At 39.5% G+C, this 26463-nt stretch overlaps 1 protein-coding gene across 1 annotated transcript in view; it reads right to left on the bottom strand.

The window, feature by feature from the left end:
• Positions 1 to 3558: 3558 nt before the first annotated feature.
• Positions 3559 to 26463, bottom strand: part of LOC130069986 (tripartite motif-containing protein 16-like) — a 42545-nt gene continuing 19640 nt past the window's right edge. The window contains exons 4-6 of the mRNA XM_056234215.1: positions 22683 to 22842; positions 22497 to 22544; positions 3559 to 4616 (exon numbers count right to left, since the gene is read on the bottom strand). Coding sequence (XP_056090190.1) covers positions 4099 to 4616; positions 22497 to 22544; positions 22683 to 22842 — 726 coding nt within the window. The 3' untranslated portion in view covers positions 3559 to 4098. The remainder of the gene's footprint in view (positions 4617 to 22496; positions 22545 to 22682; positions 22843 to 26463) is intronic.

Genomic DNA, 26463 nt, shown 5'->3' with positions numbered 1-26463 from the left:
GAGGGATGTAGAGGTCAGTAAGCTGAGTTGAGTGGGGGACGGAGGGGGGTGACTCTGGGACGCCAGAGTCACTGTCGAGCCCTCTTGAGGTGTCGTGGGCTAGTCGACGAAACACTGAGGACGGAAGGTGCCCACTTGAAGACCCTAGAGATGTCCCCTACTCGGTTCAATCCAGACGGTTGTCGTGCTGGTCCTGTAGTTGCAGCCGTCGCGTGCGCTAACGCGCCAAGTACACTGCTGCCGTTAACGCCGGACAGAAGGGGAGTCACACTACCTTATGGAAAGAAGCGTAAATGGATGGAGAAGCATAGTTTACTGTAAAGCTACGTCTTAGTTTTGCTTATCTTGGCGAAAGCCGAGTACAAATCAGCATGAAGTTTTAACATCTACTCTCGTGTAATGGAAATCGGCGTTAACGTGCTGCGTTAACGTGAGACTCTTATCGGGCGATAAAAAAAAATATCGCCGTTAATCAAAGTTGGGTTGGGATCATAAATAGCTTTTTCGAATATCGTTATATTTTCGCGCAATTCTAATGTGTAGTATGACGCCGCGCCTACTGTCACAGATCGCGCAGTAGGGTATTTTCCTGTCAGGGACACAAGGGGTGCTTCTCATTTCTTATTTGTGCATCCTCGTTTCCTTTCCTCGCTTCCTTTCCTCGTCTCAGCTCCACCCCCTGTAGGACGCGAGGGAAGGCTGCAAGGGAAAAAAACGAGGACGGAGGAATTGAATGAAAGCTTTTTTAATACATTGGAATACTTGATCACTCGAGCGTCACTTCACTGCGTCATCGGCAGTGCTCAAAGGATCTGCCCTTATGTTGTTAAAGTTAGTTTATTTAAGACATTCATAATAAATAATAATAAAGCAAGATACCTTGTTGAAATATGTGAGTTGTGTGGTTTATGTAAACTACAAAAGTAAAGTATAAATTCAAATGATTGTGACAGATGTGAAGGGGGAGGAGAATTGATACGTGCGTCATGTTTAGTCGATAAAACTCTTCCGCAAAGGGTACACCTGTGTATCCTCGCTCATAGCTCCCCTGGAAGCCTCCTCACTCCTCGATCCTCGCCTCCTCGCGGTGCAATTAGAGAATTGAGATGTCCTTCAAGATGGCTGAGCTCGATTGGTTTCCGGGTCATAGGATGGAGGACGGAGGAGCGAGGAGACGAGGAGGGATATTGAGAAGCACCCTCGGAGTCGAAACAGGAAGATTTAAGAGCATCAAGAGCGTTGGATGAAGTGGATCTACAGTCTAGTCTAGTGAATGCAAATCTGCAAATGCATCATATTTTTGCCAGCGATGAAGATCTTTATTAGTTGAACATCTTCGTAAGCTGTCTGTGAATGAATGATTCCACAGGACGATACATTCGATTTCATTTCATTCAGGTAATACATTGTGTGTGTATTGCGCGTGTATTGCGCAGTGGCATAATCACACGAATAGTTTACATTGATTGAAACTAATTTGTTTAAAAATGAGGCTATTGCAGTAACAAGGTAGGTTCACATAAAATTCTTATGACATATGATGACATTATTTTTTGATCTAACGAGCATTGGCGATGCAAAAACGGACTGTCGTGCGTATTGTTTTTTCTTCTTCTTCCAATTAGCCTACTATGTTAAAAAAAGGACGAAAACATGTTACTTGTTCAATTAATAAACAGTTTGTTTGATGACAAATCGCTAAAGATGAAATTGGCCTCCCTCTCTGTCATTGCGTTTTTTTTTTTGTTTTTTGTTTTTTTTTGTTTTTTACGATATTCAACTTTTGCTCCTCGATTGTCGAATGGCATTTTTGGCAGAAATGCACATCCCTACGCGAGGCAAACTATTCTCAAAGACTTACTTTTAGTCATTATTTGGGTAGCACACATATTCTGAATGCCTTCGGGAGAATTCAAATGAGCTATTTTAATCTAGATTAATCTAGATTAATTTCAATATTAATCTAGATTAATCTAGATTAAAAAAATTAATCTATGCCCACCTCTGATATATATATATATATATATATATATATATATATATATATATATATATAAACACACATATATATATATATATATATAAACACACACATATATATACATATACATATACATATACACATACACACACACACACACACACATATATATATATATATATATACAGGGTGCGATTTGCGGGGAGGGGATGCGTGGGATTTCCCCCTTTCTGGTCAAAGTATCCCTGCCTCTGCTTAATTATTTTTATCCCCCCCCCCCCCCCCCCCCCCCCCCCAAAGTGATCAGTGCTACTACACTAGTGGCGAGACGGATCACAAAACTTATCACGGGTCCGTGGTTTGATTAAAGTCAATTTTATTTTAAAATGCGCTCCTTCGGCTGGCTCTGGTATAGCGGCCGCAGCCTCTCTGTAATCACCTCTCTGCAGACTTGCTCAATGGTCCCGCCCATGGCGCTATCTGATTGGTTACTCCTCACGAGTAATAGCCAATCAACACTTGCGAGACTGAGGTTTTTAGCGCGGCGCGGTAGACGCGAATTGACACAGATAATGCATCTGTCTTTTCTATCATTTCACTGTAGCTCAGCATCGCGATGTAACGTTAACGTTGTTACTTTAACAGCAGTACAACTGTTTCTACTGTGATGGTTTAACTTTGCAATCAATCCATGGTTCAGCAGACTGATAGAAGTAGGCTAGCCTAAACTAAGTAAAGCGATGTAATGTGAACTGTCAGTGCGATAGAACAATAAAATCCGAAAAGGACCACCCACTGGAAAGCTGCGGATTTTCCCACAGGAAAGCAGAAAAAGACTGTTTTCCTAGTATGATGCAAAGGCCTACACTATAGCCTATTTATGTTTAAGTTGACACTACGTTGTGACATTTAATTTTGCCATTCATAAATAAGTGTTTTGACATGTCAAGCCGAGTGGCACTATCCATGGTACTGGGAGGGGGATTTAATTATTGCGTGTTTTTTCGTTGTGCGTGATCACAGTTCATATAAGCTATTAGAGTAAAAATATTGCGTTAGGCTATGAGTTAATAAGAAAAAAGATTTTACAATTCCTGCAAATGCAGTGATGAAGTTCATGTTCTCGTGATTTATTTTTATGAATAAAACTTTTTCAAAACATCCCCCCCTCTGTTTTTTTTTTCACAAATCGCACCCTGTATATATATATATACACATACACACACACACACACACACACACACACACACATAAATAAAATCAAAATATAAATGAAAGTCAAAAGCACAATCTTAGTCATACCTGGAAACAAATCCTGTTCAAATAGGTTATATGGGCCATTCTATAGAATTGGTTCAAAGCTAGTGTTGGAAACATTCTTGCATTCTTTCTTGTGTGACACACCTGAATGAAAGGCTCATTATACGGGTCTTTGTCTTCTCAGGTGTAAACCACTGAATTATTCATGATGGGGTTGGGCCATTCACGCCCCTCCGCATATTGCCTTTCCAAACAAAAAAATGTTTTTCACAATTTTAAGCAATCTATTGTTTTATGTGAATGATTAGGCAGGATGATTTTCACATCATTTTGACCCCAGAACTCGAAGCGACAACATCCATTAGTCAAAAGTCTTGTGGACACATATTTAGTATGTGTTTTGTGGTCTTATTTCAGCAACTTTCATTTTAATTTTTTTCAATAAACATGCATAAACATTATTCTCTTAAAAATACAAACATGTACATACATGTTGCTCACATATTATGGTAGCCCCGTTTGTGCTATATAGAGTGAATTTACACCTTTGCCATTAACATGTTTATAAATAACTGAAAAAAGCACAAATGTCAGTGCATGTCAAAACATCCCAAGGGCCCCAAAAACACCTTGGTCCCCAGAGGGTTAAACCCTCAGTCATTATATGTTAATTGTCTTGTTTTAATGTTTCTTGCTGGTGTTATACCTGATGTTTATTAAATATAAGTGTTCATCGTCTTTCAGCATCAAGCCTCTTATCTCGGATTATCTAATCAAGCCAGTGTGTGACAGTCACTGATTTATCATGCAGTTCAAAGTATTTTGGGTAGAATCTCTCTACAGTCTATTCTGATACATCAACATAGTTTCACTGATGATCTAGAATAAACCCTAAACCCAGGATAGAGTGTGTCAGTGAATGTGGTCTGGACTGTGTGTATGAGGCTCGTTGTATCAGAGACGTTGTAGAAAGACAGAGTTCCTGCACTGTGATCCACATACACTCCTATTTTTCTGCTGATGGGCTCTACAGGGAGTTTAGTCTCTATGTTATTGTGCCAGAATGAGAATCTTTTAGGAGTGCAGAACAAACTCCAGGACTGATCATTATCTCCAAACACACACTTAACCCGTCCCTTCCTGCTGATGCTCTTGTATGACACTGATATACACACACTTCTCCCACTCCACTCAATCTCCCAGTAACAGCGTCCACACACACTCTCTCTACACAACACCTGAGGATACACATCAAATCTGTCTGGATGATCAGGATACAACTGATCTCTGCTAGTGAATTTAATCACGCTGTTCCTCTCAGACAGACGGAGGATTTTATGTGCTGTGTTCAGATCCAGATTGAGCTGATGGGAATCTGATGGAGATAAAAACATATCAGAATCAGAATTATGAATTTGATCTTTTAATGTACACTGCAAAAAATATTTTTGAGTGCTTGTTAAACAATTAAAATTAGTTAAAACCACACAATTACTGAACATTTTGTCTTTACCTAATTGTATTGTGTAAAATCCACTTGAATATGTAAAATTAAAGTTTACTTAATCCATTTGAACTATCTGAATAATTAGTGTTGAATTAACTTCTACAGTGGATTTTTAGTTCCCTTTTCGAAAGGGAACTTGCACTGCGTCGATGACACTATGGGGAACGCCCAACACGTGTACCGGTGTCTGAAAAGCTATCCAATCACGGCAATCGATATTGACCGGCGACAGCCTATGACGTTACTACTAGTGCGACCCGGAAGTATAAGAGGGGCGCCTAGAGAACATGTCATCCTCTTTTCGTCCTCAGGGACTGTTTTCCCTTGAGAAAACTCCACTCTCGTCTGGCCCTCTTCTTGAGGGAAAAGAGACAGACATCTGTGCCAGGCGATTCAGGTCCCGCTTGAGCTGAGGCAGAGCAGAGACTAGAATCATGGGGTTTCAGAGCGAGCTCGCCGAGGAGTTTGAGAGAGTTGTTTATCTCTCACCCCCCTCGGAGGCTCACAAGTTTGAGCTGCTGGATGAGGATGTGTTGTCACTAATATCAGCCCAAGAAGGCAGGAGATGGCTGATGAGGGTGAAGAGGATTTACAACCCGAACACTCACAGCCACCCTGCCCCGCGTATGATGAGTTGTGAGTGTTGTGTAACGCGCTAATTATTCAGATAGCAGGCTTTGCTGCCAGAGGAGCGCGTGAGGGAAGAGACTGCTCGTGGCAGACTTTATGAATGGTTTCTTTCCAGCCATACCACTTCAGCTCCCGTGAGCCTTCCATTCCTGCCTACAGGGGCGGACTGGGACTAAAAAGTGGCCCTGGACTTTCTGGCCCACAGCAGCCCACCACATCCCAAATCATAAAAAATATTCTGCACATTAATGGGCCAATGTGTTAACACCACTTATAGCATAAAAACATAACTCAATACAAAAATAAATGCTATTTAAACATTTATTTTAAGTAACACAACATATATTTGTAAAACCAAAGGGAAACAAACAGAAGAACATTAAAAAACACAACATATAAAACTATCAGGACAGCATATCAGCTAGTCAGGGGGAGCTAGGTATAGCCATCAGAGCCTGTTGAACTGCTACTCTTCGTGCCAAATGTATAATCTGTTAATTTGAAGCATTTCACAGCATCTACCTCTAATGCTTTTTTTTAACTGTCGGCTGAAATTGGTCCTCTATGGAAGTAAAATAATGCCAAATGTTTTTGAAACAAAAAGCCTGTTGAATTGTACTACTTGAAAAAAACATGCATTGCATTGACCCTGCTTGTATGTTAATGCATTGTATTTTTAGGGCTTGCATTTTTATAGGCTGAAATGTAGCATGGTTGAATATTTAAGCTGTGAATATTTCAAATCAAAACATTTCAAACACATTTTCATTAGTAACATTTCAATAATCCATATTCACCTTTCATATTTCACTTCCAAAATATTCAAACTGATTAAAAATACAACCTATAATATTCAACAGGCGGTTTTCGGTCCATTTTATTTCGCTTTGCAAATTCGCTTCCACAAATTCAGTGGTTCAAATTCGACAGTAAATTCAACGTTGACATCCAGGAGCTGCAGGAAAAGCAGTAGATTACCGAGCATGATCTCTCCATCTGCTGTTAGTCCACCTCACCAGCAGGGGGTGCAAGCGCGTGTTGTTGACGAAGACCAGAGCAACAGTTAGAGCAAGCCATTCATTCATAAAAACTCATTTACAACAATTGAGCATGCATTAAGTTTTTTGTGACGATTGTCAGTATGCGGAAAAGATGATAAAGGCACAAAAGCTGTTTTTATGTTTCATTCATTGTTACTTTCCCTGTGTAGCCTTACATGTTATCAGCTTTTTCTACAATGAACGGGATTATAATCGGTTTCCCTCAATACCTCATCATACTCAAAGATTCCCCTTCCGTCAGGACAAAGCGCTTAACATAGCTTAATGGACTACAGTGATATAAAAGACCAAACTCGCACCTTATTTGGGAAGTATGTATTGTACATGTACATGTACTGCATTAGATTAAACTAGGAAGTAGCACTTTCATCTTGTTGTTCTAATCTATATTGTTAGTTTAACTGTAAGTCGCTTTGGATAAAAGTGTTTGCTAAAAGACTAAATGTAAAATTGGGTTGACATTCGCACATTTAGGGACCGTCTCTAAAGTAACAAATCCTATAGGCCTAAACGTTTCTAACTTCAATAGCAAACTTCAATCTATTTGAATAAATTGCGCATTATGCCTGACACATACATGAACACTTTACAGTTGGTTTTATGACTGTAAGTCGTTCTCTTCAAATAGTGTAGTTAGAAACAATGTCGTATGTAACTTTAGAGACGGTCCCTAAATGTGCGAATGTCCAATGTCAAGCCAACTTTTAAGCTGGTAAGTCCCACCCCTTCCGCTTACCCCGCTGGACCTCTAGGTTGAAAAATCGTCAATGCAAGTGAATGAGAGAAAATAATTATTTTCTAATCCCGTTCGAATTTTGCAATGAATGTGAACATGTTGTCTGTGAATTTTTTATATAATTTTTCGTGTAAAGAATGCTACAATTTAGCGGGTAGAATTTTCATACGGTTAGACTTTGTGTGAGAGCACTTTGTGGACTACAACTCTTCGCTGCTTTCGACGCGTTTGATATACGTCACCACCACTAGCACACGGATCCCGCTAAACAGCCTGTTTTGTCTGAATGGTGACATTTGGGTACAAACCACAGGCATCTCGATCTAATTCCTTAGATTATCGCACCGTGATTTGTGGAGGGAAAATGTGTTATGCGGTGACGTCACATATGCGACGTGTAGTCTTTCTCGTTATGTTTATTCCACAACTGCTAGCCAAAGAATCATACAATATACTGTCAAACTCGTTACATGAGAAATTATATAAAAAATTCACAGACAACATAAATTATGTTCACATTCATGGCACAGTTCAAACGGGATCAGAAAATAATTATTTTCTCTCATTCACTTGCATTGACGCTTTTTCAACCTAGAGGTCCACTTGGAGTTTTACGGATGGGCGGGACTTACCAGCTCTATATCACTGGGAAACGCTCAGCATTAAACTTTGCGCGTTAAATTCATATTCTGAGTCCATCTGCTAGCCTGTGAGTTTGGTCTTTTATATCACTCTATTAGTCCATCAAGCTACGTTAAGCGTTTTATATGTCCAGCAGGGGAATCCTGACGTATTGAGGGAAACCCTAGCCTACTACTGCATGCAGCACATCGCTGCAATATAAGGTTAAGGCAACTAAACAACCAAGAGAAATATATGTCAAATGTAACACTGGATCTGTACATCCGCATCGGGGGAATAACATTATAATATCGTTCATGGTAGAGAAAGATGCATGTAGGCTACACAGGAAAAGTAATTGTGAACACACTGAATTTCACATAAAACAGACGTCATAATAATCACAAATACACTTAAATTTTTGTAAATAAGTTTTTAATGAATGGCTTGCGCTAACTGTTGCTCTGGTCTTCGTCAACAACACGCGCTTGCACCTCCTGCTGGTGAGGTCGACTAACAGCAGATGGAGAGATCATGCTCGGTAATCGACTGCTTTTCCTGCAGCTCCTGGATGTCAACGTTGAATTTACTGTTGAATTTGAACCACTGAATTTGTGGAAGCGAAATAAAATGGACCGAAAACCGCTTGTTGAATATTATAGGTTGTATTTTTAATCAGTTTGAATATTTTGGAAGTGAAATATGAAAGGTGAATATGGATTATTGAAATGTTACTAATGAAAATGTGTTTGAAATGTTTTGATTTGAAATATTCACAGCTTAAATATTCAACCATGCTACATTTCAGTCTATAAAAATGCAAGCCCTAAAAATACAATGCATTAACATACAAGCAGGGTTAATGCAATGCATGTTTTTTTCAAGTAGTACAATTCAACAGGCTTTTTGTTTCAAAAACATTTGGCATTATTTTACTTCCATAGTCCTCGCCGGCTTTTTTTCGGCCGATTCGACATGTCAGTGAAAGAGGGAGCTCTGATTGGCTGTTCAGCTTAGTGAATGAGTCAGTGCACTGCACGAGAATAATAGCAAAACAGAGAGCAAAGAAGTCAAAACGGGATTGATGGAAGGCTGTTCTAATTTAAGTCATATTACCTGAGTGTTCCTTGGCGAATATTTAAATATTAACATGAGAGGAGGGGAATAAAGAAAGTGTTTAGCAGGATTGATATTCAGAACGGTAAGCACGCACTGCTTTGTTTACGGTGTGTATCTGCAGCCGCCAGCGTCGGTTTCTCTTTTTGAATGACGAATATAGACAAATATATCTGCAGAAATAGACAGTTATCTCATTTACACGCAGGCGCAGAACGCGCATTCTAGCTAACAGTCGGCTGTAGTTCTCTCGGTGTGTTTAAGTGCAACTTTTTTCCCGCGACACAGGCGACGCGAGGCGACAACACACAGTCGGCTTTCATCTGATTCTGCGCTAGTTCATCGGCGTTGGCTTGGTGTGTTTCCAGGACGTGAAAGAGGGCGTGTTTCAAGATACGCAATCTGGAGTAGACCAAACTTAACAGGGAGGGAGGGCAATACACTCACATGCATGCACACGAAACACACTCCTTGTTGGCCGCGCCCGCGCGATCGATTCCCTCATCCATTTGCGTAGAAAAGAAATGTAATATTATGATTTCCGTCATTTTTTTTATATATATATTTTTTATATGTGTACCGGGCCGGCCCACATTGGCCAGCGGCCCACCGGGAAAAGTCCCGGTGCTCCAGATGGCCAGTCCGCCCCGCCTGCCTATACAATGAGATCGAAAAGGCATTGAAGAACCCGTGTTTAGCGTGCATCCATCGCAATCAGCAAGCAAACTATGCTGATGTTGAGAGGATGCACGAACACGGGTATGTGTACACACTGCTCTGGCCCTGCCTATTAAACTAACATCGCGCTGAAATGGCAGGGCATACGCGATGGCGGATCTGGCTGGTGATGCATGACGGCGTTCTTCCACGATGGGTTTCGCGTCACGGCATTTAAGGTGATGCATTCTAAAATAACGCTCACCTTGTGGAGGACATGCAATAAGTCATGAGAGGTGTCGTATTTGGCCAGAGAGGGCAAAAAATGTGAAAAGAATTGCTGAAATTTAAATCTGGGTTGAAGCATACCGAATAGGCTACAGACTACTTTGCTGTTATAAGTACTGTAGTGTTATTTAGTGTTAAATTATTGTATTTGGGTTTTATTGTGAATTTGTTATGTAAATGTGTTGTGTTTTGTATTTATACTACTTATACTTATATATTTACTATTACTATTAACTATATTCAATTTTAAGAATTTTTTATTTTATAAAAAAAAAAAAAAGTTCTTTAATGTCATTCACCATCGTTTTGAGGCTCTCTTTTTTTAAAAGCATCGGTTCAGACACCGTTTAGGCACCGATACAGTTTTACCTACCCTAGATATGACAATGTTGATATGTTTGGTGTTGGTGGAATAGATCTTCTACGCTGCTGCTGCTGCTTTTATTGTTGCTGGTGCTGTAGGTTATTGCTGCTGCTGCGACAGAGCAAGTACGACTACAAAGTAGTACTTGCTACTGCCAATACATACACGACACGCTGCTGTGAGCAAGTAAGACATGCTGCTACTGTAGAATATAGCGTACATGAATTACCCCCCAACAGAGCAGGTGACATGATATTTGAAGAGCTCTTTTCCAAAACGTGATAAACGCCATTTAAAAAAAAAATGAGTTTGTCATATCATTTTGCTGTGTACTGAACCTATTCACTGCTCCATCAACGTTTCATGACAAATCGCTATATTTCCTTGTTTAAAATGTACTGCAAGATGCAGTTCTTTTCCAAAATGCGATAAGCGCCAAACCTATTTTTAGTCTAAACGCGATACATCCTCTCGACCAATCAGAATTCAGTGAGCGTTCTACGCAATCCAACACGGCGGCGCTCTGAGCAGTGGTTTGTTTATGTTCATTCATTCATCAAAATGAGTGATAACACTTTTGATGGCCTTGATGAGCCAGTGAGACCTTTTCCTGGGGGTAGAAAACGCAGACTGGACAAAGAAAATCACCAAAAAGAACAAAAAAAGAAGGCTCGTCACTCGGGTGCCGCGATAATACCGACAATAGGATGTCAACACAAAGCTGCCGCAAAAGGTTTCTGTCAGGCCGAGAGGCTGTCGCTGGACGATCTGATAAAAAATGTAAACTATTTTTACGAAAAACCAATCAAGGTTGACCAGGACCAGGCCATACTTCATCTCCTGGACATCACGCAAGTGACAAGAAAGCGTCCGAAAGTCCAGGACGTAAACAAACAAAAAGACCGGAACATATCTGTTAAGTACAGTCTTTTGTGCAACAGTCATCCGGAGAAGGTGCCCGTTTGCAAGGCGACCTTCATAAAAGTTTTTGGTGAGTAATCGTTACAACTTTCGCCTCAGAATAGGCGAGTTTAATATTGTTTTGTATGTTTCTCCCTCGCGAAAAAATATATTTTCTTGCAAAGAAGCCTGCTAACGTGACATGAAAAGTACTGTATAGTTGTACAAGCCTACTGATAGATAAACTGGCCTTTATTGACCATGATAAGGTGCTATGGTAGATTGTGTGTAGTGATGGTAGTGCAAAAGTACAAAATGTGGCCAGTTAACGGTGGATTCTTTTATTTATTTACATATTTATTTTTATTACGCAGTAAACAGTGGGTGCTGTAAAAAGCTGTGCGTATTGTTACAGAGGACATGATGTGCTTGTTGTTACATGGTATGTCATTGCTATAGAGCAGGGCTAGGGGAGCAGAGAGAGAGAGAGAGAGAGAGAGAGAGGGGGGGGGGAATGGGGGAGGGAGTAATAGCTAGTTAGTTGTGTGTAATTCTGTTTATTTCATTTTGGCTCCAATGTATATGACAATCTAAATAATTTACTTTCACAGGCATCAGCAAAGACCGTGTGTCCCGGCTGGCTCAAAATTATGCTGAGACTGCTGAGGCTCGCCCAGAGAGAAGAGGTGGTGCACGACACAGTGAGGAGCATGCAAGGAGAAGGCAACTCGTTGTTGAGCACATACAGACTTTCACCTGCAGGGCCAGCCATTATGGCCGGAGAGGAGCACCAGGCCGCAAGTATCTCCCCAGTGACCTGAGTGTGCGCAAGATGCATGAGCTCTTTGAAGCTCAGAGCCATGCTCAAACCAGCTATTTCCTCTTTTATTCAGTGTTTTCAAAGGAATTCAATCTTGGCTTCGGTCACCCAGCTACAGATGCATGTGCTGATTGTGCCAAGTACAAGATCAGGATAACAGACCCAAACCTGACTGACACAGAGAAGAAGATGGAATCAGCATCATTTATCTTGCATCGTCGCAGAGGGCGCTTTTTTTATGACATGTTAGGCAGGGTTGCTGAAGGTCATATTACCCTTTGTTTTGATATGATGCAAAACCTGGTCCTTCCAAAAACCGCAATAGGAAGTACCTCAGGTTTCAGGTCAGCCCACCGCTTGCCACCCTTTAACACACTATGGAAACAATACTCCCCATTGTAAGTCGTCTTTACACCCAGCTTGTTGGTACTCAAGTCCAGCATTCGTGCTTCACTGATTTTAAAGCTCCTCTGAGCCTTACCACAGTCTTTTGAGGCTGACCTGTAATCAAACGCCTCCCAATCAGTGCCATAAACATGAACATTGCCGAATTGCTGCAGGATGGCGTGGTATTCCTGTGGTAGCAGAATTGTGTCCATCTTCCTTACCTTCTGCTCAATTCTACCAAAGACTCTGTCTGCAGGTAGATAACTGTGGCCCCGTACTGGAAATGTGTGCTCTATGCTGAGGTTGGGGAAAAGCTGCCGAAGTTCCATCAGCATGGACACCATGCTCACGTTCTTGTTCTGCCCAAAACAAGAGTCACTAAACAGCCGAAGCCCCCTGGATCTGCTGACTTTGTCCTGCAGTTGAACCTTGAGGCAGTCATTCAGCGCAGAAGTAATCATATTGCTGTCTTTGCTACCCTCATTCTCCTGCCACAATACAGATGGACATCATCTTTTGCCTGACAGCTGTTCTCCCCGTGGTGCACAACCACACCAAACAGGTACATATACATCTGCCGTGAGTAATAGGCCTGTCCTATTGCGGTTTTTGGAAGGACCAGGTTTTGCATCATATCAAAACAAAGGGTAATATGACCTTCAGCAACCCTGCCTAACATGTCATAAAAAAAGCGCCCTCTGCGACGATGCAAGATAAATGATGCTGATTCCATCTTCTTCTCTGTGTCAGTCAGGTTTGGGTCTGTTATCCTGATCTTGTACTTGGCACAATCAGCACATGCATCTGTAGCTGGGTGACCGAAGCCAAGATTGAATTCCTTTGAAAACACTGAATAAAAGAGGAAATAGCTGGTTTGAGCATGGGCACTCAGGTCACTGGGGAGATACTTGCGGCCTGCTGCTCCTCTCCGGCCATAATGGCTGGCCCTGAAGGTGAAAGTCTGTATGTGCTCAACAACGAGTTGCCTTCTTCTTGCATGCTCCTCACTGTGTCGTGCACCACCTCTTCTCTCTCTCTCTCTCTCTCTGTGCGCATGTGCGAGCGTTTGCGGAGCGAGTGAGAAGAGCGTGTGGTGAGTGACGCCTGAGTGTGTTTTCTAACTTTTTTGTGTTTTGTTTGTTTGTGTATGTTTTTCGTGTGTTATTTTGTGTAGGGGATTAGTTTTCTTTAGAGAAAGTTGTGGGAGTCTGCTCCCGGCGTCTTTTTTTGCCGGGAAGCATGGCTGCTTCAGGTGTCACGAGTAGTGATGGTCTAACTCGGCGTCATGGGATTAAGATTTTGTGCAAATTTAGTGTAGAAGAATGTGCTTTAGCGGTTGGCAACGTAGTTGGTTACAACTCTATTGTTTCTGCATCTAAAATGAACAACGCGGTTGTTTTATTTTTAAACGCGATCGAAAAAGCCAATGAGGTTGTTCAAACGGGAGTTGTAATTAATGACGAGCTTACACATGTACTGCCTCTTAGTAGCCCATCTAGAAAGATTATTGTGTCAAATATTCCTCCTTTTGTTTCTGATGCAAGTATTGCTAAAGAATTGTCTTCCTTTGGTAAGATAGTCTCTCCCATTAGGAAAATTGCTCTTAGCTGTAAATCACCCTTGCTGAAACACGTAGTATCTTTTCGGAGGCAGGTCTACATGATTCTGAAAAATAATGCTGACGAATTGAACCTGTCCTTTAATGTTAAAGTTGAGGACTTTAACTATACAGTTTATGCAACGTCTGAAAGTATAATGAAATGCTTTGGCTGTGGCAAAATTGGCCATCTGATACGTGCTTGTCCTGACAAACTGGACGAAAATGCTCCTGTACAGACAAACTCTCAGAGTAATCGTGCTGAAGCTGTGTCTGTCACAGAGGAGGCTGTGGCCCCTGCTGCTGCTGTAGAGTCAGGTTCTGGTGGGCCGGTTGGGAATAAACCCACTATGGCTGAGGTTACTGCAGGTCTGTTCTCTGTACCTGATCTCATGGTTTATGAGACGGGTAATTCAAACAGTGAAATCAATACAGATAAAACGACAACTACTGATAAACGGGTCAGTGAGGGTGTTGTTGAAATGGAGATGGAAACAGAGGCAGTCTTCAAAGTTCCTATTAAAAGAAAAAAAGTCTATCAGAGCAAGGTCATTAAACAAGTAAAAAAAGACCAAAATGAGGCTGAAAGTGCAGTCTCAGATAATGACAGTGATTCTACAGATTCCAATATTTCTGATTGTTCTTATCTTTCATCGCAAAATGAAAATGAAAATTCAACTACAGTGTATAAAGTTGAGGACATTAGCAAATTTTTGAAAGAAACTAAGGGCTTACCTGGAGTTCAGGTTGAAGATTACTTCCCTGATTGCTTAACTTTCATTAATGATGCAAGAATTCTAATGAAAGAAGGTGCTTTTGCATATAAAGAAGTTTACCGTCTCAGGAAAATTGTGAGTAAACTTAGAAAGCAAAATCTTAATGATGAAAAACGAGATATGGTATAATTTCTTTTTTCTGATAGAAGTCTTTGCCTTGCTGACTGTTTCTTTTAATTACCTATGTCTTTTTAAAACATCATTTTTTATGAGAGACTTTAAAATTGGAACTCTCAATTTAAATGGTGCCAGAGACAGTCAGAAGAGAATGTGTTTGTTTGAATTTATTAAACAGAAACATTTTGATGTTACTTTTGTTCAGGAATCACATAGTGACTTAAAAAATGAGGTAGACTGGAAAAAGGAATGGGATGGACAAATTGTTTTGAGTCATTTGTCTTCTAATAGTGGAGGAGTGGCTGTTCTGTTTTCAAAGAAATCCATACCAATTTCTTGTGAAATAGAAGAAATAGTTAAAGGCCGTTTTTTAAAAGTTAAAGCTAAGTTTGAAAACACTATAATGACTTTTTTAAATATTTATGCCCCCACAAAAGGGGCTGAAAGAATTGTTTTTTTTGATACAATTAGTGTTGTTATGAAAGACCTAAACTCAGAAGAATTATTTTTCCTCGGTGGAGATTTTAACTGTACTGAAAATGATAAATTAGACAGAAATCATTTAGAGCCACATATTGCCTCACAAAAAGCGCTCACGCAATTGATAAGAACTTTTGATCTATGTGATGTTTGGAGGAATGTGCATCGCAACCATAGACAATACACTTGGGCACATAGTAGAGATAATCTTATTTCTATGGCAAGACTGGATAGGCTCTATGTGTCTAATTATAAAGCAAATCTGGCTAGAGAATGTAAAATAATTCCAGTTGGTTTTTCCGATCACTGTTCTGTTGTTTGTACTATTTTTATTAATTCTGTGTATTTAAAGAGTGCCTATTGGCATTTTAATACATCCCTTTTAAATGATAAAAAGTTTATTGAAATTTTTAATTTGTTTTGGGAAAATTTTAAGAAACAAAAGCAGTTTTATATTTCCTTACAGCAATGGTGGGATTGTGGCAAAGCTCACATTAAACAGTTATGTCAGGAGTACACTCTTAATGCCACTAAAGATATGGCCCAATCAATGAAGTTTTTAGAAAATGAAATTATAGAACTTTTAAATACTACAGCTTCTACAGGTGATGGTGAGTGTTTTGAAAGCAGTAAATCCAAAAAAGAATTGCTTGCAGATTTATTGGGTACGAAAGCTCAAGGGGCGTTAATTCGTTCGCGTTTTCAAAATATCTCACAAATGGACGCGCCATCTAAATTTTTTTTCAATTTAGAAAGAAAAAACGGCCAAAGTCGTATTATTCATTCACTACGCTCTGACACAGGGGAAGAGTTTACTGAGCCTAGCGAAATACGCAAACATGCAGTTAGTTTCTACTCAAACTTATACAAATGCGAATTGTCTCAAAGACAAAATGAAGATTCTAATTTTCTTAATGATCTTCCAAAGATTGATGAAGAGTCTAACACTATGCTTGAACAAACTCTGTCACAAAATGAATTATACACAGCTATGATGAATATGGAAAATGGAAAGACTCCTGGCATTGACGGGATTCCTGTTGATTTTTATAAAATTTTATGGCCAGTGATTGGTGAAGATTTCTTTTTAGTTCTTAACGACAGTTTGAACAAAGGACTGTTACCGTTAAGCTGTAGAAGAGCTGTTATTACCCTGTTGCCCAAGAAGGGAGATCTCCAGAACATAAGCAACTGGAGACCGATATCTCTTTTATGTGCAGACTATAAAATTCTATCAAAGGCTTTAGCTACAAGGTTAAGTCAAGTTCTGAGTCAAGTTATACATTCCGATCAGAATTATTGCATACCCGATAGGTCGATCTTCGATAACATCTCATTGGTTAGAGATGTTTTAGAGGTTGCGAGGCTATTTGGTGTAAATGGTGGTCTAATTTCGTTAGACCAAGAAAAAGCCTTTGACCGTGTAGAACATGCATATTTGAGAGATGTTTTGGAAGCTTTTGGTTTTAGTCAGGTTTTTAAAAATATGATTGAGGCCATGTATCGTGACATTGAGAGTGTACTCAAAGTCAATGGTGGTTTGAGTGCTCCTTTTAGGATTCAGAGGGGAGTTAGGCAGGGATGTGCTATGTCGGGTATGCTATATTCCCTGGCTATTGAACCTCTGCTTCATAAATTAAGAACTGAGTTGAGTGGGTTTACTATACCACACTGTAATGTCACGCTACACCTTTCTGCCTATGCTGACGATGTAGTTGTTTTTATATCTGGTGCTGATGATGTTGAAAAGTTGAAGATTATTGTTAACAGTTTTAAAAAAATTTCTTCTGCAAAGGTTAACTGGGGGAAAAGTGAGGCCCTTTTAATGGGCGATTGGAATAGAGGTCCTCCCAGTTTACCTGGAGGTTTAATCTGGAAAAAAGGTGGACTAAAATATCTTGGAATTTTTCTAGGTAATGATGATTTTGTTACACAAAATTGGGATTGTATGCTAGAAAAAATTAAAGGACGATTACAGAAATGGAAATGGCTACTCCCCAAATTGTCTTATCGAGGGCGTACACTCATAATTAACAATCTGGTGGGCTCCTCGTTATGGCATAAACTTGCGTGTGTTGATCCGCCTGTTGGACTGTTACCAAAGCTTCAAGCAGAAATGGTTAACTTTTTCTGGGACAATTTGCACTGGACACCTCAAAGTGTTCTTTTCCTGCCAAGGGATGAAGGAGGTCAAGGCTTGGTAAATCTGGTCAGCAGAGGAGCGACTTATCGGCTACAGTTCATCCAGCGACTGCTGATGGGACCCCAGAACCTAGTGTGGAGACCATTAGCACAAACCATTTTATCTGGGGTGAATGGAATGGGACTTCATGCTGCACTTTTTTTGATGGATCATACTCTTCTGGATTTGACTAGATTACCTTCATTTTATAAAAGTCTTTTTAAAGTGTGGAGTCTTTTCAAACACAAGTGGACAGAGCTAGCTACATCTCTTTTCTGGTTGCTTGAGGAGCCTGTGGTGTTTGGAAGTCGCCTTGATGTGTCAGGTGATGATTTTCCAGGACTAAAAAACTTGCTTGTGTCAAAGAAAGTACTGCAATTGAAAGATATTGTTGACAAAGCCGGACCTGGACTAAAAAACGCAGAAACTGCTGCTATACATCTGGGTATAAGATCAGTGAGATTTGTTAGAAGTTTTCTGAACAAACTGGAGGGGGTTTTAAACTCCAGAGAAAAAACTCTACTTGAGAGATATAGTAGGGGTGATATTTTCCCTGACGTTGATGACTTTTTACCAGACTTCAGAATTATACCTGATCTTGAAGAATCCTCATATAATAGTCCTCTTTTGTGTTTGAATAAAAATGAAAATGTAGATTTTTGTACAATTAAAGGAAAGATCTTGTACAAATGTATTGTGAAGATAATAAATAAACATACGTTAAAAGACAGAGTTGACACAGTATGGAGGGATAAGCTGGGAGTAGTAGAGGAAATAAAACCAGAGTGGAGAGTACTCTACAAACCACCATTGACTAAAAGGGCAGGTGATCTGCAGTGGAGAATCCTGCACGGTGCAATCGCCGTTAACGCTTTCGTGACGAAATTGAATCCCACTGTAGATGACAATTGTCCTTTTTGTTCAGAGAGAGAAACAATATTCCATTGTTTTATGAATTGTGACAGACTTTCTCCACTTTTTGATCTTTTAGAATTTTTGTTTTCTTTATTAGGGATTTTTTTTACAAAGCAATGTTTTATACTTGGCTTCAAGTATAGTAGACTACAGAAATATAAGTGTCAATTAATGAACTTTATTGTTGGTCAAGCCAAATTAGCGGTTTACATTTCCAGAAGAAATGAAATAGAACAGAGAAATGGACAACACATTGTATCAGTTTTTAAGAATATGTTTAAATCAAGAATTCTTGTTGATTTTAATTATTACAAGATGATGAATGCAATCAATGTTTTTGAGATTGAATGGTGTTGTGATGTTGGTATGTATTCTATACTTAATAATGAGTTGGTTTTCATATGTGAATTAAGGTAGTTAAGTCATGTAGTGTTGTTGTTGTTGTTTTTTGTATTTTCGTTTTGTTGTTGTTGTTGTTGTTTTTTCTTTTTGTTTTGAAATAATGGTTTTTTAATAAAGTGTTTAAAACTCAACTCTCTCTCTCTCTCTCTCTGCTCCCCTAGCCCTTCTCTCTCTCTCTCTCTCTCTCTCTCTCTCTCTGCTCCCCTAGCCCTTCTCTCTCTCTCTCTCTCTCTCTCTCTGCTCCCCTAGCCCTTCTCTCTCTCTCTCTCTCTCTCTCTCTGCTCCCCTAGCCCTTCTCTCTCTCTCTCTCTCTCTCTCTCTCTCTCTCTCTCTCTCTCTCTCTCTCTCTCTCTCTCTGCTCCCCTAGCCCTTCTCTCTCTCTCTCTCTCAAGCAACAAGCCATAGCACCTTATCATGGTCAATAAAAGGGCAGTTTATCTATCAGTAGGCTTGTACAACTATACAGTACTCGTGTCATGTTGGCTTGACTAATTGACTATTAGCCTAAATGTGTTACAAAATTTTATTCATATTAATTTATATGAGTCCCTGATAATATGTTGCATGTTCTATTTTTTTTTTTTTTCTTTTTTTTTTTTTAAAGACAAACCATACAATTTTGGGAAAAAAGATTGATGGATTTATAGCGTTTTTGGGAAAAATTGATGGATTTATAGCGTTTTGGAAAAAAATAAAATTAACTTTGAATTGATCATAAACAATATTGTTGTTTGATTTAATAATCATTGTTCAACATGTTCAGACTGAGCCTAAAAACATATTTTAGCAGAATAAAATGAATATTCACAAAATGTGTGGGTTTAGGTAAAAAATGTCATTTTCCTGAAAACTACTGAAATGGATTTATAGCGTTTTGGAAAAGAACTCCTCATTTGAACAATACAAGCCAAATGTACTGTACAGGTTCTACAGCCGGTACTTCATATAGCCAAAAAGGATGGGGGGTGCATCCCATTATAGATCTCAGGATATTGAATCGTTCTCTAAGGAGATTCAGGTTGAAAATGTTAACTATCCCTACCACCGTGAGTCAAATAAGGTCCGAGTACTGGTTTGTCAGGATAGATATCAAGGACGCTTACTTCCATATATCCATCCTTCCTCAACACATGAAGTTCCTGAGGTTCGCCTTTGGGGGAAAAGCGTACCAATATTGTGTTCTTCCGTTCGGCCTAGCATTATCCCCTCGCACCTTAACGAAACCTCTTAGCCTGCAGTATCTCAGAATAGGACTCTCCAGCCTAAGATTGGCAGCTAGTGATGCTGGTACGCCTCCACTCACTGTGGGAGTAACCCAGCCAGGGGCCGCCTTCTGTATTAGGCTAATAATGCGAGTCGCAGATCCTGTGGCCTCCTCTAACTGCCTAGGTTGAGCTGACTCCTCTTTATACTAGAGTAGAAGCGATATGCTGAGCTACAGTTCCATAGCGGTGTTTGGCACAGACAAATAGCCAGGTGTTGCAGGCTATTTCTTTGGAAAGCGTCCCCTGTGGTTGTCACCTGGGTGTTGTCAGGTTCCTCTCGCTTAGAGAGTGACAAGCACTATGCTGAAGCCGCCACTCTCTCTAGAGCTTTGGTAGTAGCATTATCTAGCCTGTGGCCTTAAGAACAGACTCTCCTGTGAAAGCTTCTTGATTTTGACCATCAAGTCGTGGGGTTGAGTGGTTAGTCCTCTTCCATGGAATCTCTTCCTGCTGAGGCCTCTACTCCTCACAAACTTATCTCAGACATCAACCTGTCTTGGACCTTGAGTCGAGTAACACTTCCGCGACAGCGCGCACACTACAAAGATATAATGCTTTAAATCACTTGAGTGAGGACAGCTGCCTCTGCCCTCTCAATTAATCGAAACTAGCTTATTGACAGCGCTACACTTAAGTGCAATAAAGTTCAAATTGCAACACTTATCAGACGCGGCTATTATTTTTATTACAGTTTTTCTCAATTGCTAAAACACTAAACCCTATTGTCTGAACCAAATGCTCAGTTGCCTGAACCCACTGATTGAATCAATCACTCTTTTGGCAAAACCATAAGCACTTTTCACCTGTTTAGACACAACTTGCCAACACATTTTCATTGTGATGCACCCGTGCTGCATAATGGTGAGCACAGGTGACAAAAGTCAAACACAATTAAAGCACAGTTGTCACCACTTGAACACAACAACTCAAAATTGATCACACTTGTGGCTAATTATGTGAGGGAACATATACAGTAAGCCAGTTCAGAGGGCACTGGTTTGTGAGGCCCTACAATGGATATAAATCTGAGAGGATTCTGAGAGAGTTTTCACAGAGCCCTCCAGGTTAGAGACTGGTTCAATATGAACCAAGGTTTTACAGTATTACTGTACAGTAATATTTGCCTTCCACCGTACTCCCCTTTCCTAAACCCCATTGAGGAATTCTTCTCCTCATGGCGGTGGAAGGTATATGAACGCCAACCTTACACCAGGATTAATCTCCTGCAAGCCATGGGACTTGCCTGTGGAGACACAGGTGTGGAGGCATGCCAAGCCTGGATACGGAATGCCAGGGGTTTTCCCCGTTGCCTGGCCAGACAAAAGTGGCCTGTGATGTGGATGAAGTCCTGTGGCCTGACCCAGTACGGAGACATGATGCTGTGGCTGAGTAATGCACTTATTTGTATTTTTTTGTACTTTATTTTTACATGGGCTTACTGTACACAAGTGGCAAACGCATAAGATTTTTGTTTGTTTTTACAAGTGCTACGTGTAAATGCACAAGATTTCTGTTTTGTCTTTTTGTACAAGTGCTAAATGCACAGTTTTTTTTGTTTTGCAACATGCATTTAGCCGTGAACACTAAACATTTATTTCTCCAGCTTCATGTCCTGAGCATTGTGTTTTCTATTTTTCTACGAAGTGTTTAGTGACTGTTCAGTAGTGTTTTTAATTTTGATTGACTTGGGGCACGATTTGACAACATAGTTCAGTTTTGAGCACAGATTGAACTGTTTTGAGGTGAAAGTTTGGTTTTGCAAGAAGAGTCTGAGGTTTTGTGAATATAGCTTGAAAATTGGGTTTTGTGTTCACAGTTTAGAGAAAAGGAGAGCAGCTTTCAAGAAATGTGTCTTAGCAATCGAGAAAAACTGTAAAATACAGATTTTTGCGATTCTAAAATTTAAAAATAAGCAGAGAATCGAAGATAGCCTTACCTTGTGGCAAATACAAAACTGAGTAACAGGAGAACTGGATATTAAGAGAAAAACCACTTGCACGCTCTTGCCGCGTCCACAGACTGACCGCTTGTCCTGTACTTTTTAACTTTCTTCTAGTTTATATCCATTCAATTGCTGCCTCTAGATTCGTTACCGAGTAGTTGGCCCTCAAGCAGGCCACCTTGAAGGGGATCCTCCGGGTCAAGCTAGGTTTTTAGCACTTTTAGCTAAATCAGTGTCCTAGCTTCCTAGAGTAACATCATGCTGCAGGCTCCTCTGAAGCCTCTCTGTTATTGCTTAGAGCATGGTCGATGCTCTTGAAGCTTTATGTTCAATATATCAGCAGTGTCTTAGTACAGTTTACCAGATATCCTGTGCAAATCATCATTTACATGAACAACTCTAAAACTTTTCTGTCATGTTTTCTTTCACCTTCAACGGGAAGAACATGAACACATTCAGTGAGTTTTTCTGCTTGTTTTCTTAGTGACTTACATTGTAGGAAATCGTTCCTGGTCTTGGGAACAATGTTGGTGAAAGTGACTGTGGAAATCAACAGACATGAAGAGTGTGATTATCATGTCAAGAGAAAATGATCCTTGCATCTGTTCATAAGACATTTCTAATTTGATCTGAGATGATGGAGGATCATTTCTGAGAGCAGAATCTCCAGGACTTTACCTCTGTCAGAGATCTTCTTGATGTCCTCTTTGCAGAAATTCTCCAGTTTGTCTCTCAGCTGACGGACAGATTCTCTCACGCCATCAAAAGAAGAGAGAGAACTGAAGTGATTGTCATTTATGTCTGTAGATTCAGGAGGAGCTGAGAGAGACTGGAAACTCTAAAGAAAAAAGAAATCATAGCTCATCACCTCCACACTTCAGCCAATAACCTGCTCTACGGTCAGATTTGTGCGGCTCTTGTTAATCTTTAGTAACTCTCCTCAATCCAGCCCTTCTCATATTCATTGTATGACATTAGAGCTACAAATTCTAGCGTTTGCCATTTACACTATGTGTGAACTTTCTAGGAAATCATTTGGATGATAAAGCATCTACCAATAACATAAATGTAACAGATCAAGCGCATCAGTGGTGTCACATTGAGGGTTGTTTCTAGACACAGGTGAAATAGTTAACATAATGACACTGCATTTTAGCAGAAAATCACCATGTGCTAAGAACATTTAAGCATAAGACACATATTAGCATCAGAAATATATCATTTTTAAACAATTTTAGAAAGACTTCTATCATGAATCCAAATATTTAGTGTATATTGAAATTATATATATAAATAAAATCTAAAGGTCAGTAATATAAACTGTATAAACTGTAACATGTAACTGTAACTGTAACAGTAAAATAACCAACATCTATCTTATATGAAATATTTTAAATAATAATAACCTTAATCTGCTAACACTTTACAATAATGTTCAGTTAAATGTTTTTAGTTATTGATGAACTAATCATTTACAAAACATGACTATATATTCATAAATGATTAATAAGTGGTATGCTATCAATCTACAAATGTGATGTAAATTATCTTTAAAAATTAGTTCACAAGTTCCTTTACCCATATAATACGAGTTCCGACACTAGGCCGGTTGGATTTACTGCTAAATTCTCTGAAACGCCTTTGGAGACGGCTTATGGCAGAGAAATGAACATTCAATTCACGGGCAACAGCTCTGGTGGACATTCCTGCAGTAAGCATGCCAATTGCATGGTCTCTCAAAACTTGCGACATCTGTGGCATTGTGCTGTGTGATAAAACTGCACATTTTAGAGTGGCCTTTTACTGTGGCCAGCCTAAGGCACACCTGTGCAATAATCATGCTGTCTAATCAGCATCTTGATATGCCACACCTGTGAGGTGGATGGATTATCCCGGCAAAGGAGAGGTGCTCACTAACACAGATTTAGACAGATTTGTGAACAATATTTGAGAGAAATAGGCCTTTTGTGTAAATAGAAAAAGTCTTAGATCTTTGAGTTCAGCTCATGAAAAATGGGGGAAAAAACAAAAGTGTTGCGTTTATAATTTTGTTCAGTGTAATAAGGTTAAGCATATTTGGCTTGCTCTCCGCAGTGGAGGGGCTCGAGGAAGCAGTTTCAACTTGAACTTAAATATACCCCCCAGTGGGACTACTAATGCTTAGATTATGAGTATGGTAGCAAGATGCCTAAAATATGTTGGTGGATTTAGAGAGGTAAAGGGATTCCAAAACAGCTGATGCCAGAGCAAGGTGAGCGGCTGCTTATATGCCCCGGCAGTTAATTGAAAGATTAGATGGGTTCACTCCTACCGAAATTACGTTGTGAACTTCACTAAATCATGAAATAATCTCCTGACTGTAAGTCATTCAAAAATGTTTATTCACTTGAAATCAAATAAATTATTTATCTTAAAAATAGTGCTTTAGCAGACCTGCATGTTTGTCTTACAAATTCATGATACATCAATAAATTATAAACTATGGTGACCGGGAGGTGACATGTTTGGTTCACTTCGTTTTGTCGTGGCCACGGGTTATTAATTCGTGGGAAAGTCATATTAACTTGTGGGAACATGGTAATAAGTTGTGGCCACAAGATCATTTTGTCGAGGTAACGTCAATCACCTCACATATGGGGGGTGAAAACTTTTGATCCGGATGAAGATATCCAAATTTTCCTATTTTTTTATTTATTTAATTTTTTTTTCATTTAGTACTGCCCTTCAGAAGCAACAGAAGATACGTACATGCTTCGCGGAATACAAATTAAGTACAATTTACCTTGATCTTCAAATTCAAAAAGTTTTTGATAGTTGTGTTTGAGTCCCTCAATCGTCCTCAGTGTGAAAAGATGGATCTCTAAATCATACAGTCACTGTTGGAAAGGGTTCAAATATGTTAAAGATGCTGGAAAACCAAATAATGTGCAAGATATTGCTGAAGAATGTTGGGCAGTTTAACTGCTCGGGACAAATAAGGGACTCAAGAACAACCATCACAAAAAAAAAAAACAGTCGTAGATCATCCAGGTAACGACACACAGTATGAAGAATCAAGGGTACATACAACTTTTGAGTCATTTTTATAAAGTCAGCTATTTTTCTTGTGGACTATTTGTAAACATATTTTATGTTATGCTCCAAGAGAACATACTACAGGACTGTTTCTAGAGTCAGGCCTACTCAAATTGAAGGATTTGGTTGATTTACAATCTTTATTAGTTGTTTATAAAGCAAAACACTGCCTGTTACCGCATGGACTGCAAACCCTTTTTACTGTAAAGTGAGACAAGCAGAAGAAATAATGACTTTAAACAACCTTTTGCTGTAAATACCCTCAAACAAATGTGTGTTTCAGTTTCTGGTATGAAAAGATGAAATTTTCTAGAAAATTATCTTAAATGTTGTTCAAATATTCTACAATTTAAATACAAGTATGAACAGAAGATACTTAATTGTTATAAAGATGAATGTGAAAATTGTTAAAATTATAACAACAATGATGGTCTAGTTGTTGTTTTCATTGCCAGAGTTGTCATCATTGCATCATTGTTGTTTTTGTTTGTTTAGTGTTGTGTAAGCAGAATTAATAATAATAATAAAAAAGGATTAAAAAAAAATGTTAAAATTGAAAGTAGATTATATCTGGTCTGGGCTATTTTGTTATTTTTTGTTGTTGTTATCTTTTGTCATGTCGGTAAGGCCATCTAATTTGTAACTTTTTTATTATAAGAATGGGGTAGGAGTTTCTAAGATTTTTTTTCTTCATCCTACTCCTGTTCTTCTTGTCATGGAATGTATTTTTTGTCGTGTTTGTTGGATTTGTTAAATTGTTGTTGTGGCATTTCGTGTTGCTGTCACAGTCCTCGTCTGCACCTGTCTGTCCTTGTCTGCACTACACTTCCCAGAATCCTTCTTGAACACCTGAACTCACTCCCTCAATCATCCACCTGTTCATCGTTATCATCATCTGTGTCACCTGTCTTCACCTTGTTATGTTTGATTTGTATCTGTATTTAGTTCCCTCAGTTCATTCAGTCTTTGTCGGTTGTTAGTCTTATATAGTCGTGTTAGTGTGTTATCTGCCTGCCTGAACCCTTCTGTTTGTACCTGCCTGTTATTATTTTTGAGTAAATTGTTGCAATTGGAGCTTTTGCCTGTGAGTCCTTCTTCAACCCACACACAGCGTGACAGAACAACCGACCAAGAAAAAGAAAAGAGAATGGATTTTGCAGCAGTAGAGATTCTGCTTCTCTCCCAGGAGGATCTATCCCTCGAGGCCCACACACTGAGGTATTTGTACTTAGTACCATATGTTCATTATGATGACACCAGCCTCAGTGTGTTCTTCCGGGCAGGTCTCAATGCTGAGACCAAGGCACGCCTGCCCGGAGATGGGCCTCGGGGGAACTTTGTGAAGTATGTGCAGTGGGCGTTGAAGCATAATCGTGAGTCTCAT

This window comes from Rhinichthys klamathensis, unplaced genomic scaffold (genome assembly GCF_029890125.1).
Source record: "Rhinichthys klamathensis goyatoka isolate OS25496 unplaced genomic scaffold, OSU_Roscu_1.1 h1tg000018l_1, whole genome shotgun sequence".
NCBI lineage: Eukaryota > Metazoa > Chordata > Actinopteri > Cypriniformes > Leuciscidae > Rhinichthys > Rhinichthys klamathensis.
The sequence above is the reverse complement of the archived record's forward strand: the minus strand, read 5'-3'. Positions and strand labels throughout refer to the sequence as shown.